Here is a 21,463-nt window from a genome sequence, read left to right as displayed (position 1 = left end):
CTGGGGAGCCATGAAAAGGCATAGCTGTATCTTGTCTGTCTAAACAGGCTCAGGACAAAGGAGGATTGTATAATAATAATTGTAGCCTCTTCTTCAAAACTGAGATTACCAGTTTGACAAGCGTTATATCTCATTTTTTAAACATTTCTAACCCAGAGATGTTAACCACAGCTAGAATGGTGATGCCATTATAATAATTTGTTCATGCTATCTCCAATTGAGTAATTTCTGTGTGTTGGCTATGCATATTGCGATCCAGGCACCACTTTGGTGATATAAAATCTGTTTTGATTAGCACCATAGAAAAATTCAGCATCTTGTTGAAAGCCAACACAGTGAGATAATTCACATGGTAAACTAAGTCCAGTGGATTGCAATAGCAATAGCAGTTAGACTTATATACCGCTTCATAGGGCTTTCAGCCCTCTCTAAGTGGTTTACAGAGTCAGCATATTGCCCCAACAATCTGGGTCCTCATTTTACCCACCACGGAAGGATGGAATGCTGAGTAAACCTTGAGCCGGTGAGATTTGAACCACCGAACTGCAGCTAACAGTCAACTGAAGTAGCCTGCAGTGCTGCACTTTAACCACTGCGCCACCTCGGCTCTTATGTCAAGTTTACTATTACCTATGGAAATTTAGTAGGGCAGGGATCCCCAACCTCCGGTTCATGGACTGGTACCGGGCTGGGACATGCCGAAAAACCAGGATGTGAAAACAAGTGAAGCGCCATCCACAGGATGCAGGGAGCATATGAAACAACGACTCTTCTGATCTTTGGAAAAACCTCTTTCCACGGAACTGGTCCCCGGAGCCCAAAAGGTTGAGGGATGTTATAGTAGGGAATTTATTCTGTCATCTTGCTCAACCACTTTCATAGTCTTCTAGTTACAGAATATTATGGAAGGAAGGGTTGCTCAGAATATTCTTTTTAGCTCTTGGGAGACATCAGTGGTGGGATGCTTATCCCGTTCCAACTGGTTCGGTTGGAACGGGGCCGCCGGCGTCCTCATGCATGTGCGCAGTTCACGTATGTGTCTTAATGCCTGCGCGATGGTCCAGCTGCTCACGGAGAATTGCGCAGGCGCTGTATGTGCCATGTGCCTGCGTGGAAGCGCAGAAGCTTTCAAAGACCAGTAAGGAGCGCGGGCGGGTGGGTGGGCCCTTCGAAACCCACCCCTGGGAGACATGTACATCAATCAAACAAGCAAGTAGCAGGTAGCAGCAACTGGAAATCTTGACCAAGTTCAAAAGCTAAGAAAGCCAAGTCTGATTAGCAGTTGAAAAGAGACTTGATTTCATATTCTTCGTGTTGAGTAGCTATGTGAGTGCAATAAACCAACCAACAAATTCTCAGGAAGTCCCAAGACTATACTGTCGCCTGAACTGCACTTTATAAGCACTTCCTTCTCTTTGTTATGTGACTTGCGTGCTGAACACAAAGTTCAACCATAAGATAGAAATCTCTGTTCAGGGTAGTTCAACATGCATGATACTTTTTCATCCTGTGACTAAGAAAATTGTATGGATATATTTAGGTAGTCACCATAAGTTGAACTTAGCAATAGCAGTTAGACTTTTTATACCACTTCATAGGCCTCTCTAAGCGGTTTACAGAGTCAGCATATTGCCCCCAACAACAATCCGGGTCCTCATTTTACCCACCTCGTAAGGATGGAAGGCTGAGTCAACCCTGAGCCGGTGAGATTTGAACAGCTGAACTGCAGAACTGCAGTCAGCTGAAGTAGCCTGCAGTGCTGCATTTAACCACTGCGCCACCTTGGCTCTTGGAACTTGAGTCAGGGACATCATCACACTACCTCTAGTGTGGAAATGTTCCCTCTGGCAACAAATTCCATAAATTAACGATATGCTGGATAATTAAATCCTTCCTTTTCTTTGTCTGGAATCTCCTGCCAATAGATTTCATTGGATAATCATGCATTCTGGCATTGGGATGAAAATTTGTCCACACCATACAGAGTTTCATCTACTTCAGACATTTTTTCCTTGCCAATATATATGGGGCCCTGAGTCTGGGCCTATTTTATTTGTACTTTTGCCCAGATTAGATAGCAAAACACACACAGGCAACTTGTGCAATCCCATAAAAATGTAGGTTGATATGTTTTGATTGTAGCCTTTCACTCTCTCTGATATATGACTTGGCTAAGTTGAACTATGGCGAGAAATCCATCAGGCAGAAATCTCTATTCAAAGTAGCACAGCATGTTTGGTGGATGACATGTCTCCCAAATTTTGTTTCTGGTTCAGAAGAGCATGGTTTTTAAATGCATATTTTAACTTGCAGCAATGTAGTTTGCTTCTTGGTTCATATTTATATATATATATATATATTTATTTTACTGTAAATGAGTACAAAAACCTTGAACACCTAGAATAAAAAAATCAAAAGCACATTATTTTCTTTTTAATAACAAAGGAGCTGGCTTTCCCCCCCTTATATTTGTATTTCTAGATTTAGATCCTATCAGATGCTGAGACTTTAGCTCTGTTTTAGCTATAACCTAATAGAACCATAGTTAATAAAGTAGGCTTTGTTTCCAAACTCTTAGCCCTTCTGTATGATGACAGTGGGCTTATTATTTATTATTTATTAAATTGGGCTTATTATCTGGGAGGGGTGTCTTATTTTCAGGGAAACAGGGTATTTATATTTATATTTCTTTACTTTACTTTCATAAAAAACTGGTTAAAATTCTTCTGTCCACAAACTTTATGATAGATTTATGAAGTATGTCAAGTGGAGCTGAAAAGTTAATCGTGCAGAAAGTCTCACATATGTATAATGAGTTTTGAAGTGTTATATAATATAATATTGTTATCTGTTATTGAAATAATTAATAATATGCAAAATAAGATTGAAAGCAAGCATATTATTTTGCTTTGTGTGTTGGTATCCATATTAGAAGAAAGAAATACTCAAGATTATTTATTTTTAACAGCCATCCTGACAATAAAGCCACAGCAGCCAAAATTCTGATAGACCAAGAATTTTGCTGTCGTGTCTACATCTTTCAAACGTAGTTGCAAGAATGTATTTCTCGCCAGTTTTTTTTTTAAAAGAAGCAGCTACTGAGTTTTCACTGCAAATCCATGTTTGTGTTCCAAGTTCAGTTGTACTCATGCCCAGGACAGGGTATAGAATTACAGCTTGAAACTGGATGTTGAACAAAATATGGACCAAAATTGTTTATCTTATTGAAAAATCTAGAAAAGAAAAAAAAGGGGGCATGTTGTTTGCATATCTTACAAAATCCTATCCTCAAGAACTTTCTTGTACTGCTGTTTTATTTCCAAAATGTAAACCTTTTGTTTACATTGGTATTGTTGCCATCCGTCCATGGAATATAACAAAACAACTGCAGATGAAAAATCACAAAGGCTAAGTTAGTGAAGGTTAAGTAAATAAGTAGCAAATTTTCTCCCTGCATATAAAAACTGCTTTCTTGTTTAATGGATGGATCCCCTTTTAATTTTATGCAAAGTGGGCTGCAGATTGGCTGAGCAGTCCTCACTGATGCTGGAACAACAAGACTTATTCTTGAATAATGTTTTGACATTGGCATGGGTGTGTCTCAGCTTGAATGAGAAATAACTTTGTAAGGTGAGCTAGTAATGAATTCACTTCCATAACAATGCCTGGACATCCGCAGAATAGCAATGATGCGAGAAAGATTCATGTTACCCATCTATCCCACACTAACTTCCCATTTTAAATTCAGAGATTCCCGAACTAACTAAAGCAATAGCAATAGCAATAGCAGTTAGACTTATATACCGCTTCATATGGCTTTCAGCCCTCTCTAAGCGGTTTATAGAGTCAGCATATTGCCCCCAACAACAATCCGGGTTCTCATTTCACCCACCTCAGAAGGATAGAAGGCTGAGTCAACCCTGAGCCGGTGAGATTTGAACAGCCGAACTGCAGAACTGCAGTCAGCTGAAGTAGCCCGCAGTGCTGCATTTAACCACTGCGCCACCCGGGCGCAGTAATAATACTGAGCAAGCATCCTGCTTGCTATGAACTAGTACAGAAGGATTGTTGTGTTGTTGTCGTTTTTCCACTGTAAGCCTGAAGACAGGGTTTTTTCCCCCCTTTAATGTATCTCTCTTAAAAATATAATGCAAGTTGTAAGGGCATTTTGTGTAAGCTGTGAATGCATTAAATATTGCTTGTTGTATACTACCCAGAGTCATTTCTGGTGAGAGGGGAGGCTATACAAATTCTGACAAATAAATAAATAGATAAATTATGAGTCAAGAATGACAGCTTAAAAGAGAATAAAAAATTGTCCTTGAGACAGAACTAAGATTTTGGGTCAAAAAGCTTACAATGTTTTTTTTGTTTAAATCCAGATTTTGAAACTTGTTCCATAGGGATCAAATACGTATAGTGGGAGGGTAGAAGCCCCAATTCATTGCTGTAGAGCAGGGATGAAATACGCTCAGCGCATACATATGTAGGTCAGAAATGGAAATTTGCTGCATTTCTTGTATTTTCCAAGGGAGCAATAAAGTGGAAGTGACCTCCATTTTCGCTTATCCTCTTGGATAATAGGAAATGTGAAAAAGACCATTGGCTTACCTGAATGGTCGTTCTCTTGGCGCTGCGGAGTGTCCAAGCACGGGTTAACTTCAGCTTGCTGCCCAAGGAACTGAGTTTAATTTTGTTTGTAGCTCCGCCTCTTGGTTGCCTCAGAGGCTCAGTTTCAAAAAACTCAGTCGCTCTACAGGACGTCTTTCTTGGGGCTCCAGTCCTTGGGCAGCAAGCTGGACCCCAATTTATTATTTTATTAGTGATATTGCACCTCAAGACTGGACTACTGCAATGCGCTCTACATGGGGCAGCCCTTGAAGAGTATTCGGAGACTTCAACTCGTCCAGAACGCAGCCGCGCGAGCGATTGTGGGTGCACCTCGGTACACCCACGTTACACCTATCCTCCGCGAGCTGCACTGGCTACCGATCAGTCTCCGGATACGCTTCAAAGTGCTAGTCGTAACTTATAAAGCCCTTCATGGTATTGGACCTGGGTACTTGAGAGACCGCCTGCTGCCAATTACCTCCCAAAGACCCATTAGATCACACAGGGCTGGCCTCCTCCGGGTTCTGTCTACCAGCCAATGTCATCTGGCTACTACCTGGGGGAGGGCCTTCTCTGTGGCAGCTCCGGCCCTCTGTAACGAACTCCCCGCAGAGATTCGGACCCTCACCTCTCTCCAGGCCTTCCAAAAAGCCGTCAAAACCTGGCTTTGCCGGCAGGCCTGGGGTTGATGAGTTCCTCTCCCCTCTCGACCTGTGTGGTTGGCTATTTTAACTATTTGTATTGTGTTCTATGTTCCCCTTTCCCCTTTTGAGTTGTTCGGAGATTTTGCACTAACCTTCCCCTGGAGTGGGGAGGGAATGGACATTTTACAGTATCCTTCCTCTGCCACACCTACCAAGCCACGCCCACAGAACTGATAGTAAAAAATTTGAATCTCACCACTGGTTTATATGCTGTCAGTGTATTACTGATGGGCATAACACGTGGCTCTGCATTAGAGAACAGGTGAAATGGTTTATTTTAGGTTTGTCTCTCCTGTTTTGCAGTATTTTAACCAGTAATTGAGGGCACAGCAGGTTGGAAAGTCAATCTACACTTTTAGGAGAGGAAAAAAAAGAAACCTATCAGATCCAAAGTGATTGATCTGCTTAATAAATGTAGATCATGAGAAGAGTCTCTGGGAAATCATGCGTGTCACATGGATTGAAATGGTCCCTGCCTGATCTGGCCGGAAGGCCATGTGGTTGTTGCTGCATAATATATTCCTGGAAAGAACAAGCAGCTAAGCACTATATAGCTGAGTTCATTGTTTTTGTGCTAAATTTCATGTAAGTATTAAAAAGTATGTACTCGTTTAGCCCAAAGCATCTCAGAGGGAGATGGGTTAAATCTGTGGAGCAATATGGTTTCCAGGTTGCCTGGATCTCATCAGTATTTAAATCTGGAGATTTTTCCTGAAAGAAAAGGGCAGGGTAATTCTGCAATATCTCACCTGCACTCTTTTTGATTTGGGCACGGAGTCAAAAAGCCGTGCGGAGAGAGGTTTTATAGACAAGGCTTATAAAAAGTGACAGGCTTTAGCTGCTTCTAGGTTAGAATCTGGCAAAGCAAACAGTTTATGTCACGACTGTTCTTAATATTTTATGTTTCTCATGCTAAAAAAAATTATTCTTACTATTTCTAATGTTTAAGTGTAAGGGCTGATGCTTGTAGAGCCAATATGACCTCATTATTCAGGCACTGGAAGAAGGGATCAGAAAGCTTTGAAGAAATATAATTTAAAACAAATTTTAAAAATGAAAAGAATACTAAAAAGCAACTTTGAAATTCAAAACAAAGGAATGGGTGAGAAAATAGGTTGAGAGGCAATGAAATGGAAGATCCTTGAAGATATTATAATTGGATGGAATAGCGAACAAAAACATTTTGCACTATGAGTTTTTTTTCAAATACAGCTATGCCTTTGTCATTCTTTTTTTTGAAAATCATTAGCATTTCCTCCCCTTCCCCATTTATAATAAAATTGACTATAGCTTTTAAAGGCATTCAGTGGAACACAAATCATTTTGGAAAACACATCCCTGGTCAACAAAGTTAAAGCCCCATCCAGTTTTTGCATATAATGGGGGTAGGACTTTGATCTCCCTGTTTTGGTGTTTTGGGAGATAAATTTTGGCTATAAATTTTGTCATTCATTGATCAAGAATGTCAAAAATGCTCCTATTTCATGCATCATCTCCATCTTTCTTGCTACAATTTTGATACACAAATGTAATCTCTTTAAAGTACATCTGCCTGGTTTGCTAACAAGGTTCTTAAAGCACAGTTAGTTTCTGATTGAAAATCCTTCATTAACATGACATCTTAGCTGATATTTAAATATTTCATGGAGCTATGCTTGAAATAAATCTTAGTTCTAGTTAATTTACAAAGTTCTCTGAGCTGTTGATTAAATCTAAAATCAATAAATCTACTGTCTGAAAAGTTATATAAAGAATTGTTTGTGTTCTGAGTATGTGGAGGGGGAGGCGAGTGGAGAAATTTGCATTGTGACATTGTGGTATATTTTCCCCATGTATTGTAGTATATGCTGTCTATGTATTCTCAGACCATATAAATATGAAAGGACAAAGCTTGGTGTATGATGTTGTAATGAATATTTGTCATTTTGGAATAAATGCTATTTAAAATGAATCCCTTGTGTAAAGAACAGTATTAACTAAGAAAGTAAGCTTATCTTACTTATTTTTAAATATCCAAAAACCTAAACCAATTATGGATTCTGGGCAATTTTTAAAAAACCCTTTTAATCATTTTACTAATATAAACTTTATAGTAGACAGCAAATCATTTGCCATTTAGGATGTCTCCTTCCTTCCTTCCTTCCTTCCTTCCTTCCTTCCTTCCTTCCTTCCTTCCTTCCTTCCTTCCTTCCTTCCTGTTTCCCTGCTCCCTCCTTTACATTCCCATCTCCTTCCTTCCTTCCTTCCTTCCTTCCTTCCTTCCTTCCTTCCTTCCTTCCTTCCTTCCTTCCTTCCTTCCCATGTAATCGATTAATGCAAAACGTTACAATAGATTAATGGAATCTGTAATTGCATTAATTAACAGTAATAAACTGTTAATGCAGTTTATTAGCATTCATTGAGGACTTTTTAGTCAAAAGAATTTTGAGCTGTTGAATATCGAGACTCAGTTTTTAAAACCATATGTGGGAACTGTTGCTCTTTGTATAGCAAGATCATTTAGATTATGATCCGAAGTATTTTGTAATATCAGCCACCCGTCTTATGACTTGAAAATAAAAGAATCACATTGCTTTAGTGAGGCAAAGCTAAACGAAGGAATTTTTTGCCGTAGAAAAATAATCATTGTTTTTCACAGTGCTAATTTATGGAGAGAGTGGTCAGGATTAGCCAGTAGTTTTATGGGCTTGGACATTTATTATGTTCTTCCACATCATCTTTACACCTGAAGACAGTTTACGTAGTGTTATGTTTTATTAGTGATTGGTGGAAAGCGATGACTGGTGCTCAGCCATTCAGATCAGTTATACCATGAAGGAGAATAAAGACGAGGGAATTGGTTCTGCCTATCTCAGTGAAAAGCAGTAGTCCTAATCGCAAGTTAGGGAGGCATTCAGTGGTTTAGAGAACCGATTTCATGCATCTCGAACAGAGAAGACTCCCCATTGTGAGTGTTTGTCTTCAGTTCATGATGAAGTTAGAGAGCCAACAGACTTATTCCTCCTTTCCCACATTGTGTTTTTGGCCAACCGAATATGCTGCTATGTAGGCTGGCTGTGAGCGTTAGATAATGGCTCAAAATAAATAAATAGAATTAAATAATCCATAAGGCAACATTTATTTACTAACCATCATTTGGCTGCTGCCTATTCTCAAAATTCTCATTAAAGCACCAATGTTCCTGAAACAAGCTAAATCATGCATACAGAAGAACTGCTGTAATATGGCTCAGAGCTCTGACCCCAAACATCTGGTGGAAGCCACCGTGACATTGTGTGCAGGTGTCATGGCGTCATTATGTAAATGATCCAGATAATGTTATATGTGCACTTTGCAGAATTTGCATCATTTTTGTGAGGATGTCACGATGTGCATGGCATTGCTGGCTAGAACCCTGCCTGACTCGCCTATCTCCCCTGCAGACGCACACATCGCTTTGAGATTCTATTGATAAAATCCATACGTCATGAAGACTACAATATTTGTTAGAGGCAATTTATGGTCGTGCCTGTAGGATTGTATATTACCCAGAACTCCTCAGAAGAACTTGTAAGAGATTTTTCCTATTGCCATGTCATGCTACAGATCAGTGGTGGGTTTCAAAAATTGTTGGAACCTACTCTGTGGGTGTGGCCTCCTTTGTGGGAGTGGCTTGCCACCCATGTGACCAGATGGGAGTGGCTTGCCGCCCTTGTGACCGGATATGAAATTATGAATTAGTACTTAGGTCGGTCCAAGTAGCTATTCAGAAACTCTGGCATTGAAGCATGCAAGTCTTAAAGCTGTCAAGTTACAAGGTCCTTGCCAGTGGTGGGTTTCAAATTTTTTTGGAATCTCTTCTGTAGGTGTGGCCTGCTTTCAGGGTCCACTGGTGGAACCTCTTGTAACCGGTTCGGTAGATTTGACGAACCGGTTCTACCGAATAGGTGCGAACTGGTAGGAACCCACCTCTGCTATAGATCTTGTAATCAATTAGATACAGTAAAGAGATCTATAGAAAGTAAAGAGATCTATAGAAATAAATCTCATAGTCAATTAGACTATAGAACCAAGACAGCTGTTGGCTCTACTTGATGTGGAATGTACCTACATTCAGCATCTTGCAGTACCTTTAACTGAATGCAAAATCTTAAATTTGCAATGTTCTTTTACTAGGATGCTTGTGTGAGGAAGAGGCTCCCTCTTCTCATCACAGCCTGCCCTTTAATTGTCCTGAGAAGTGCATCCACTTCTCTTTTGAATCTAATTTTATCTCAGACCTCCTAGGATGGTATGTTGTTCTTCTTATCAGCTATCAATGATAAAGCACATTTTATCAGTGTCTCTAGCTTGCTCAATATTATTAAAATGGTAGCTTGCAAAAATGACCTCCAATAGGCCGATTAGATCCCACAGATTAGGCCTCCTCCGAATTCCATCCGCTGGCCAGTGTCTATCCGGAGGAGAGCCTTCTCTGTGGCTGCTCCGACCCTCTGGAACGAACTCCCCATGGAGATTCGAACCCTCACCACCCTCCAGGCCTTCCGCAAAGCCCTTAAAACCTGGCTGTTCCGACAGGCCTGGGGCTAAAGAGCTGTTGCCCCCTGCCTCGAATGGTATGACTGCTGTGTGTTTTTAAATTATGTATTGTTATGTTCCGTCTTTTTTATTTCTTGTCTGTACCCCCCTCCCCTGATTTGAATTGTGAGCCGCCCTGAGTCCCCCTTGGGGAAAAGGGCGGCATATAAATGTAATCAAATCAAATCAAATGATGATGATGATGATGATGATGATGATGATGATGATGATTGTTTTAAAATCTGCACATACTTTGCTGGATCAAGTTCTTTCACTGACAACTGTTGGACATTTTTTCCCCCCACTTCTGTTGCTTCCTTTCCCTTCTTTGCCCACCTATATTTCACTTTAGCAGAGCCACACACCAAATATCAAATCTCTCAGCCTGACGTACGTTCTGTACTTCCGGGAGAAACGTTGACATTGCACTGTCAAGTGAAAGAGGCCACCACCATCACTTGGACTAAAGATGGAAAACGTTTGGTGCCCAATAACCGGACAGTCATTACTGGGGAAACTCTGTGGATTAAAGATACGACACCCAGAGATTCTGGCCTTTATGCTTGCACTGTTAGGATTGCAGACAGTGAAAGTTTCTACTTCATTATAAATGTCACAGGTAAGTTTGTTGAAAGACATTTTCCAATGTACGTAGTTTAAATTAATTAGGTATGGGGATGCAGCTTTACTCTTTACTAAGGTAAAAGAAAATATGCCACGTAACATTCTAGTTATTCTTACATTACCCATCTGATCTAGCTTTTTCGGTGATTTCATTGATGGCCTTTTTGGTATATCTTCCATGTGAAAATCAAATAGGTTTTAACACAAGAGGGGATTTTCAACTGTCCTCCCCCAAATATTCATCTCATGCCAATGATGGGGTGTTTTTTTTTGGACCCAGCAAAAAAAAAATAGCCCTCTTCTCCATCAACATTTTAATTTTTTTATCTGCTGGATTTAATTTTTTGGGAGTGGTTGTGGTTTTATGTAATTTTTTAACTTCTCAAACCAACTTGGCTTAGCCACAGTTTTGCTGAAAAATGGCGGCACAATCTATTTAAGGGATTAAATTAAAAAGTATTTTTAATTTTAGTATTGGAGTAAACTGAGGAATGTTTGATTGACTTCTGAGTTGCTACCTACACATAAATGAAATTACTGATTACTCTGAGAAATACAGATAGTCCTCAACTAATGACTTACCAGGATGATTAGGGAACTGGACACTAAAACATATGATGAATGGTTGCAGGAACTGGGCATGGCTAGTCTAGTGAAGAGAAGGACCAGGGGAGACATGATAGCAGTCTTCCAATATTTGAAGGGCCACCACAGAGAGGAAGGGTTCAAGCTATTTTCCAAAGGACCTGTAGGCCAGACAAGGAATAATGAATGGAAACTGAACAAGGAGAGATTCAACCTGGAAATAAGGAGACATTTTCTGACAGTGAGAACAATCAACCAATGAAACAGCTTGCCTTCGGAAGTTGTGGGAGCTTCATCACTTGAGACTTTCAAAAAGAGATTGGACTGCCATTTGTCAGAAATGGTGTACGGTCTCCTGCTTGGGCCAGAGGTTGGATGACCTACAAGGTCCCTTCCACCTCTGTTAATCTGTAAATTGATGACAGTTACTTATTTACCATTTGACCATTACAAGCAATATTCCCCTCCAAAGCTACTTATAACCAGGTTTCAAAGTTCCAAAGTTGCTTTCCTGGTTACGTGACTGCATTTTGCTTGGAACTGCCCTGAATTTATGACTGTTTGCAGCATCCCACCATGACCATGATTTATGATGGCTTTTGCCAGGAACAGGCACTGCTGTGTTCAATTAATGACTGCCACATTTTCTTAACAATTACCATGAAAAAGATCATAAAATTGGATTCAAACACATGGTGACTCACTTTACAGATTTCATGACTTACAATTGTAATGCTAGGTTCAATTATGGCCATAACTGAAGGACTACCTGCATAAGCAGCTTTGTGTGTATATGTTCATTATTTAGCAGCTTGCCTGTATATATTAAAACTATGAAGTCCTTTAAAATAGGTCCTTAAAAATGTGTGTTAGTATGTACACAGCCTCACTATTTCAGAGCAACCATGACTCATTCCAGAGGTATACTATTTCTGCTGTCTCCTCACATGTGTGCACACTCATCTCTTTCTCTTTGCATGCAGAAATGTTTATTTTGATGCCTAAAAAAATGACACAGCTACCTTAATAATTCACATGGAAGCAGTTTATATGCATCCCTGTGTGTTCTGAGTCACTTTTTTTCTATAGATCTGGAATATAAACCGGAAACTAAAAATTGTAATTAATAGAGCCACCCAATATGTATGCATCTATCTCTGCAGAATTATATTCATTGGGGGTCACCCCAGAGATAGCCTGAAGGTCACATCATGAGAAATAAGGATGTTTAAATCATTTAATGTTCCCCTAACAAATAGAGTGGGCATATGTGTATTATAGTAATAAAAACAAACTATTTGCATTTTCAGTAATAATAAAGCTATTTAACATTACTTTATATTCAATACATGGTACAGATATTATCTATTCCTTTAAGCAAATATATGTATATTTCTTAAGTCACAAATGTATTTTATTTTGCTTCTTAAGAAAAAAGAATGAACAAGGTAATATTTTATTTACGATTTTGATTCATGATCTGTGTGTATGCATGGAGGGGACAGTAGTGCATACTCATGGATGTTCTGAAGCGCAAACCTAGTTTCATTGACTTACAAGCTATGGTTAGTTGCACAGTCAGCTAGATGTTTAGTCTGGATTTAACATTTTAACATTTTGATCTACTTATCAAATCCTTCCAAGGATGATGATGATAATGATGATGATTTTCATTGGCTCAAGGTTGATTCAGCCTTCCATCCCATTATTTCAGCCAACACATTATTGGGGGCAATGTACTGACTCTGTAAACCGCTTAGAGAGCTGTAAAGCCCTGTGAAGCGGTATATAAATCTAAGTGTTATTGCTAATTTTCAGAATCATCTCTCACATATGTATTGTTCTTAATATCCAGACTGCAGAAAAATGCATGTTTGCTTACAACATCTAGCAGATAAATGATTTTTTAAAATAATTTTTTGAAACTTCAGATGTTCTTTCATCTGGAGATGATGAAGATGACAATGATGCCTCTGAGGATTTTGTGAATCCAAAACAACCCAACCCAACCAGTAAGTAGATTCAATAGTTAAAGCTGTTTGGAAGATATGTGTTGAAATACATTGTTCTTGCTACCTTTTCATTATTCTGCTCTTGGAGGTCTTCATCCAAGCTCCCAGCTTAAATTTTGTGAAGATGAAGTTTTGTTTTACAGTGGTTTACTCCTTGGCTGTAAAGTGCATAAGCTTTAATTATCAATAGTTTATACCTCTTATTTTAAAAATATGTTTAGTATTTGTGGCATGGATATAAGTTAGCATATTTTCCTCTGTTCATTTATTTGAATATGTACCCATTTATTTCTGATAATGTGACAGTAACTTATAATAAAACAAACACATTTAAGGGAGAATATAATGATCAAGAAGCTATATTTTTCCTGATGACTGTATGGCCTAATTCCAAAAACTCTTAACAAGAAAGTTGACAGTTCAGACAGAGAGTGATTACCATATCTGTCAACATAGAACAGTATCAAAACAATTTGAAACTAAACATTGCTGTCAGATTGTATTTTTAATAAATCAGAAGAAGAACTATATAATAATCAAAAACATACTGTCTATATTTAATTGTAATTAAAGGAAAGTTTAAAATGAATGAATCCAATCTAGTTTAATTTAACTTCAACAACTCCTTTTTGGAGAATGACCATGCGATCTCAGTCCAAGATTACACACCAGTTTCTCTGTGGGTTTCCATATACAAGCTGTTTCTTACCTATGATAGAAGAAGAGAATAGGTGGGTTGATGCCAACCTGCATATGGTTTTTATAACATTCATATTTTGTTAAAATGCTTTTTACGAAGAAATATAAAGGCAAGAGCACGTCTTGGCTATTCAGTGCAGTTGCTAATCTGCTGTTCCTTCAAATCCATCTCAAATTTGAATCTGAATGTCAACATAGATACTGGATTTTATGGTGTATATGCTTTGATCAGCATTTTAGGTTAAGATGCACTAAGTCGCACCAGTATTGTTCATAATTTGATCACAGCCAGTAGGGATTAGGTTAAGGGTAATTATGATAGATGATGGTGTTATAATGCAATGGTACTAATCAGTGCCGGATTTAGATGAAAAGAGACCCTAGGCTATTCCACTTATGAGGCCCTTTCACCTCCCATTTTTAAGTGGGAGGGCGGCTCTGCTCTGTGGCAAAGGCACGAGGCCAGCCGCCTCCCCTGCTGCGCTCAGCTGCCCGGCTCGGCCCCCTCGCCCTGACCTGCCTGGCCGCTGGTGGGCTCCGCGTCGACGGGGTGGCTACTGGGAGCGGCCGCGCCTCTCGCCCGACCGCCGGTGCCAGGAACGTGGCAACTGCTGCGGCACTGGAACAATCTTAACCAATACATTTTTATGTTTGTTTATTAGTCATATGCGTAGAATTTCTCCTTATTTTCGGTTCAGTGTTTTAGTGTTCACTCTTTTTAGAATAGTGTAATTTTAATTTTGCTAACAATTTTCATGTAAGCCCCTCTTGATCTTGAGGCCCTAGGCTGAAGCCTAGTTAGCCTATAGGAAAATCCGGTCCTGGTACTAATTATTGTAATAGTAAAAATTTACAATGCATACCAAACACTTCATGATTTACCTTGAAAATTCATGATCTCCTTGTGTGGCTAGAAGAAATCAGTTTTAGTGATGGTCATTTTTTCAAAGGTTGTCTAATGTGACAAAATTACCTAGCTACCTATACTAGACAAATACATTTATTACAGTTTTGAAAGAAATCTAGAAACCAGGATGCCAATATGTTTGAAGGTTAACTAGAACTTGGAGACAAGAGTATACCCTACTTGTTGTTGGTAAAATATAGATTGCTAATATTGTACACTATCTCATAGCAATTAATAAATCAGGACCATTTCAGAACCTAGTAGCCATATGAATTCCAGTACTTAATGCTGATTCTATTTAGGAACAATTTATCCTTTATCCAGATTTTGGACTTTCCCCCAACAAAGTTATTTGTTTAAACTGCTTTGTGGAGCATGCTAGTTTGAGGGCCAAAATATGTATTCATTATGGATAGGTATTTAGTAAGATTGTTCCTGAATGAGGGAGGTCGTTCATTTTTGTATGTGTGTTACAGACTTAACTGATTTATTTTGGTTGCCTAAATTCCTTTGCAGCAATATTGCAACTTAGTTTGTAAGACCTATTTTAAGGTTTCCTCCTTTTATACGCCTGTTAAAATACTGAAATATTTTCTTAGTATTTACTTTTAAGAATGGAACAGCACATGATCAAATGCTGACTGATTTTTCTAACTAATTAGTTCTGAAGTCTCCACCCTGAAACAAAAGCAATCACACACACAATGTTTAGAGTGCTTAAATTTCTTTTAGATGTTTTCTTTGATTGGTCAGCTTGTTAAAGAGTTTGTAGCCGAACGCTTCCCCAGCTGTGTTTTTATTTTGCTTTGTGACTGAAAGTAGAGCAGAGGATTCCTGAACGTGTGTTAGTGGATTCAAAAACAGCTATAACTGAGGGCTGGAAAGGTTTAGTTGTTATGTTCTATGCTAATAAAGGAAATGCAGTTGGGCGTGGGGTTGAAAGAAGAATGGTTATGTGTCTGAGCCTCTCTCCTCTTAAGAAATTCCACGTCAACTGATTTATTTCAGGAAGCATCTATTGTAAAATAATTAAATGGCCCTGCTGTTAAACAATTTTAGTTTTAATTTTTCAATAGACAAATGAATTAATAGAACCAACTTATAGTCATGACATTAATACATAGCTAATCAGATTTCCCTTATCTGGAGGAAAAGACTAAGGATATAATAATTATAGCCCAGGAAAGATAATGAAAATTAGTAGTAATTATGATTGAGCTAAACTACTATTTGCACAACAATGTGAAATCACAGCTGCCAGTTTAGCTTTAGCTGCTGCTGGCTGCCATTCATATTGAGTTCTTCTCAAGAACTTAGGATGTTGTAATGTATTGGCTTAGTATACGGGTAGATCCAAGCAATGTGGTGTTTAATAACTGGCAAATGGAAATTTTGTCAATGCGCAGATTCTTTGCACCTCCCGTCCACATATATTTAAGATATTCCCTTCAAAACTCTAATTCTGAGGCTGTATGCCTTGGCAGGCCACCATCGATATCTTGACATTTAATAATATAGCAATAGCAGTTAGACTTATATACCGCTTCATAGGGCTTTCAGCCCTTTCTAAGCGGTTTACAGAGTCAGCATATCACCCCCACAGTCTGGGTCCTCATTTCACCCACCTCGGAACGATGGAAGGCTGAGTCAACCTTGAGCCGGTAAGATTAGAACCGCTGAACTGCAGATAACAGTCAGCTGAAGTGGCCTGCAGTACTGCACCCTAACCACTGCACCACCTCGGCTCTTCATAATATAACTGTCAAAAGTTATACTACTACTTTAGGTTTTTCTGGTTAGATAGGTTTGTTATTAATAATAAATGCTAGTGCATATTACTATGTAAAAGCAAACAAAAAATGAGGTTGTAATGTTGTTATTTTATTTTACTACCCCATGGCAGAGGTGGGTTGCTCCCGGTTCGGCACGGTGGTAATCTGGCCTGGGTTGCAGAAGAGCACAATCAAAGCTGGCCCCTCCTGTGAACCGGTTCCCCGGTCTCTGTTGCCATTGCTGGCATCTTCTTTATTAGCTTTTAATGGTCTTCACGCATGCGCAGAACCATTTACAGAAAACTGCGCAGGCACAAGCAAAGCGCGCACCAAGCAAATCTGTACCGATTCGCATAGGAACCCACTCCCTGCCCCACGGGTGTCAAACTCGCAGTGTCATGTTGCCGTCTTGTGGCGTATCATGACATTTCCCCCCTACACAGAGCTGGGGTGTGTGTGGCCTGCACAGGACACATTCAACCTGTGGGTCGCCAGTTTGACACCCCTGTACTCAGAGGTGGGTTCCTACCAGTTTGCACCAGTTCGGTAGAAATCTACCGAACCGGTTAGAAGAGGTTCCACCAGAAAGCAGGCCCCCCCACAGAAGAGGTTCCAAAAATTTTGGAAACCCACCACTGCCACACACACACACACACACACACACACACAGAGACTCACACAGAGAGAGAAAGAGAAAGAGAAAGGAAGGAAGGAAGATATAAAGAAAAAAAGAAAGAAAAAGTGAGAGAGATGAAAGAAAAAAAGGAAAAAGGGACAGAGAGACAAAAGGAAGGAGAGAGAGAGAGAGAGAGAGAGAGAGAGAGAGAGAGAACACATGGCCGGCAAGCCACTCCCACCAGGTCACATGGCCAGTAAGCCACTCCCACAGAGTAGGTTCGAAAAATTTTTGAAACTCACCACTGCCTGTACTACACAGAAAGAATTGAAAAGTCAATGTTTTTCTCTCTTTTTTCCTTTTCCCCCTACACTTTCTCTTCTTCTCTTTTTCTTTCCCTATAGGCTAATTTATTTTAATCTTTCATTGAATTTTATATTCTGATAAAGTAATGAAAATTTGATGAATGGAAAAGTTACAATACAGAAGGGATTGTGAGAGGCTTTGGCATCCCCTAACATATTTTCACCATAAGATACAGACTAATGCTTCTGTTTCTGATTTGAAAAATAAGTGATAAGGTAAGGCAAGATGTGATTCACTAGGTATCCTAGGCCTTTATTACTTGAAATAATTATAAGCCTTTGAAAGAGAGAGGGAGGGAGGGAGGGAGGGAGGGAGGGAGGGAGAGAGAGAGAGAGAGAGAGAGAGAGAGAGAGAGAGAGAGAGATCTTCACTCTTTCAAATAATATTTCTAATTTCTCCTAGCAATATTGTCATGACACTGAAAATAAATAAGCACAAGGAAAAATTGCTATGTGGGTGGATAAATACTTTGGGCTAAGATCTTCCAATTCCATGGCATGTTAACTTTCCCCATATTAATTAAACTTGTATATACACACAAACCCGTTCCAAATGTAATAAAGGGAAATATAGTACAAAAGTCATTTTTACCAGGCATCAATGTAGCCTTTGGGTACATCCTAGTATTTATCTGAGTTAATTGAATGTATTTTCTAAAAACAGAAATGAAGCTCATTAAGGTTCATTCCTGAAATTATGTTGATAGAAATCCTATATAAAATAGAAAACAAGTTCTTTCCTTCCTCTCCCTTTCTTTCATCCTACCTAGATTGCTCAAACTCTTAGTGATATTCTCAGAATGGTTTTTGAAGTATCCATTAACATTCCACTTTTAGTTACTTAGAAAGGTGGGATAAAACTAAAGAAAAAAAGCCCTAACATATTGCAATTTAGAGCTACATATGAAGATTCAGAATCAAAAATAGCAATATAAATATACAAAATGGGGGATTTTAAAGAAGCTTTAACCAGGAAGCAAACTAACATAAAAGAAGCTGCTAAGAGAGCATACTTTAATTTGGGACTATCATGGAGTAAATCATTACTTAGTAATTAATTACTACAGTAATTATTTTTTCTAGAATTAAGTTGTGGTGTTTTAAGAAGCATTATAACAGGATATTTTTGTTTCTTCTCTCCAACCCACAAATTGTGGCTCAGAATTAGTTCTCACCAGATTGTGTAGGAAGTGGAAGGACTATCACTGCAAATTGTGATGTTACACCTTGGGTTGTGTTGCCTTGAGTTGGGCTGAAAAAAAGGCTCAAATTATTAAAAAAAATTGAAGGACTTTATCCACACAACCCTTTTTACTATGGCACTTTTAAAAATACATTATCTGAAGAAACATATTGTGTGCATGTGTAGTATTTACATAATTCTGTACCATCATCCTTCATTGTGACATACAATTAAATAATAATGAATAATAGATGTAAAACTATTGTAATGTAAAATTATTACAATTATATAAGTCCTATATCAAACCATAAAATTGAATAATCCTATGACTAATATACAAATGGATTCTAACCAGTGGTGGGTTTCAAAAATTGTTGGAACCTACTCTGTGGGTGTGGCCTCCTTTGTGGAAGTGGCTTGCCACCCATGTGACCAGATGGGAGTGGCTTGCCGCCCATGTGACCGGATATGAAATTATGAATTAGTACTTAGGTCGGTCCAAGTAGCTATTCAGAAACTCTGGCATTGAAGCATGCAAGTCTTAAAGCTGTCAAGTTACAAGATCCTTGCCAGTGGTGGGTTTCAAAATTTTTTGGAACCTCTTCTGTAGGTGTGGCCTGCTTTTCGGCTCCACTGGTGGAACCTCTTCTAACCGGTTTGGTAGATTTGATGAACCGGTTCTACCAAATAGGTGCAAACTGGTAGGAACCCACCTCTGATTCTAACGTAATTAAATATAAATAAATCCAGTTAATATTCCTGAATACTTTCCTAAATGTTTTTGTTTTCAAGGTCTTCCTACAATTTAGGAATAATGATGTCAACTAGATCCCCAGTAGAAAGGTATTCCAAAAGATAAGTGTAGTAATAGAAAAATGCTTCTCTGTTGCCCTCTCCTGATTCTCTTAGAAATAAGAAAGAAGAAACACTATGCTCATTCAGGATGAGTCCACTATATGAATAGGATCGGTTTAAAATAAACAGTCCCATAGGCACCTAGGCACCAAGACTTATAGAACTTTGGAGATCAAAACTAGGTGATTAAATAATAGTTTTGCAGAACAATCTACAATGTGGTACTTCAGAAGATGATGGATTCAATAAAATTAAGGCCAACGTTTCAAAAGAAATGTTGTACACTCAGTTTTAATGTAATATCCCGGTTTTAAGGGAATTTTTGTTCAATTTAAACTTAAAGATGATGGGTTTTTAAAAAGTTTCATTCTTAAACTGGGTTTCAAGTGCCTTAAGGTATGAATCATAAGTAATAATTTACATGACATTGACCAGACTTTTGTCTAGGTACACACTGAAATTTATGAGATATTCAATATCTTATGTGACTTCTCAGAGATAACATAAATCAACAATGTAAAACATCAGTGTGTCTCATGTTGTGTCTCATTGGAATGTCACCCATTTGGGAAGTTTCTGGCCTGGAATTTACATTTGTATAGAAATTGAGTAATTTTTTTCTCCCTTCTCTTCATTTTTTTTTAAAAAACAGAAGGACCTATGTGGACAAACACTGAGAAAATGGAGAAGCGCTTACATGCTGTTCCAGCAGCTAACACAGTCAAATTTCGTTGTCCAGCTCTAGGAAATCCTCAACCAACCATGAGATGGTTAAAAAATGGGAGAGAATTTAAGCAAGAGCACCGGATTGGTGGATTTAAGGTAAGAAGTTTTTTTTACGAAATTTTTTTTGATTAGATAAACATTAAAAACATTGGACATATAGAAGAGAACTGTGAGAATACGATGGTCAGGGAATTGTGTGATTTGCATAATTCACAATTGAACTGGCTGATCATATGTACATAAATCCTGACTGATCAGGCTGCAAAATTTGTAGTATGATTCTAAGTTTGTCTGATGAAGCCCTGGCAATTTTGGATGTTCTCAAAGAGGATTGTCTTTATGTCTCATGAAAAGCTTGCCATATATGAGGTGAAATATTCATGCATAAAACATTGCAGTTTGATGGAAACTCGGATCCCATATCATATAACTTGATCAAATGTTATTATTTTACGTTCTGCACACCTATTGATAGGATATCTCTATGTGTCCCAACAGAAATCATTTATGGTACATTCATTGGTATTCAGCTATCCTTGAAAGAAGGGCAATATCCAGTGATCACATACATATTTTGTATGTAGAGAGGCGTTCTGTATTGTACTAGTAGATGACATCTCCACTTCTTTGGGGCATGTTGGAATATTGACAGCCTATAATGAGTATTTACAAAACAATTTCTGTAGTACTTTGCCCAATCATCGAAACACATATGAGAAGCCAAATAATGCACTGGTTGCAGCAATCAATCATTTTACTTTTAATGACTGTTTCTGGGATCTCTCTGAGGCTCAGATAAATTTGGTGGAAATTCATGTTGTCCTTGGAGTAACTAATTTGCTTTGCAGATGGTTATCTGCAAATAAAGTAGAGTGCCTGGTAGAAACCAAGGAATATGTTGGCTGGTATATTGTCTCCCTTGTGTTATTCACAAGGGATCTGTTATGTCTTGTGCCTGTTTCTGTGGATATGTGTATTGATTTCTGATTTGACCCTAAAATCTCTGGAAATTGGGCAGAATATAAATTTAATAAATAGTAATGTTCCTGCTAATACTAATCCTGGTAGCAGGAATAAGAATGACCAATTTTAAAATATAAGAGAGTCATTTGCCAGTCAGTGCAAACAACTAGATGGACTATAATTTTGATTCAGTATATGGGTGAATTCATTTACTGTACTTCTTTTCGTTGTGCTTCCAACTCAGATCTCACATTTCATTGTTGATGAGTCTGCTTGGCTGGTAA

The 21,463-nt window shown here is 38.6% G+C and overlaps 1 protein-coding gene across 5 annotated transcripts in view; it reads left to right on the top strand.

Moving 5' to 3' along the window:
• Positions 1–21,463, top strand: part of FGFR2 (fibroblast growth factor receptor 2) — a 136,847-nt gene that overhangs the window by 27,628 nt on the left and 87,756 nt on the right. For 2 of the 5 annotated variants that reach the window (XM_087725911.1, XM_087725910.1), the window contains exons 3-5: positions 10,228–10,491; positions 13,013–13,093; positions 20,143–20,312. In XM_087725911.1, the coding sequence (XP_087582037.1) occupies positions 10,228–10,491; positions 13,013–13,093; positions 20,143–20,312 (515 nt within the window). Of the gene's footprint in view, positions 1–10,224; positions 10,492–13,012; positions 13,094–20,142; positions 20,313–21,463 lie in introns of all 5 variants that reach the window. The other 3 variants (XM_087725909.1, XM_087725908.1, XM_087725912.1) reach the window with 2 other exon arrangements.

This window comes from Thamnophis sirtalis, unplaced genomic scaffold, assembly GCF_051295495.1.
Source record: "Thamnophis sirtalis isolate CommonGarterSnake01/CBP01778 unplaced genomic scaffold, rThaSir2_p1.2 scaffold_11, whole genome shotgun sequence".
Lineage (NCBI taxonomy): Eukaryota > Metazoa > Chordata > Lepidosauria > Squamata > Natricidae > Thamnophis > Thamnophis sirtalis.
This window is presented reverse-complemented; position numbering and strand designations above follow the sequence as displayed.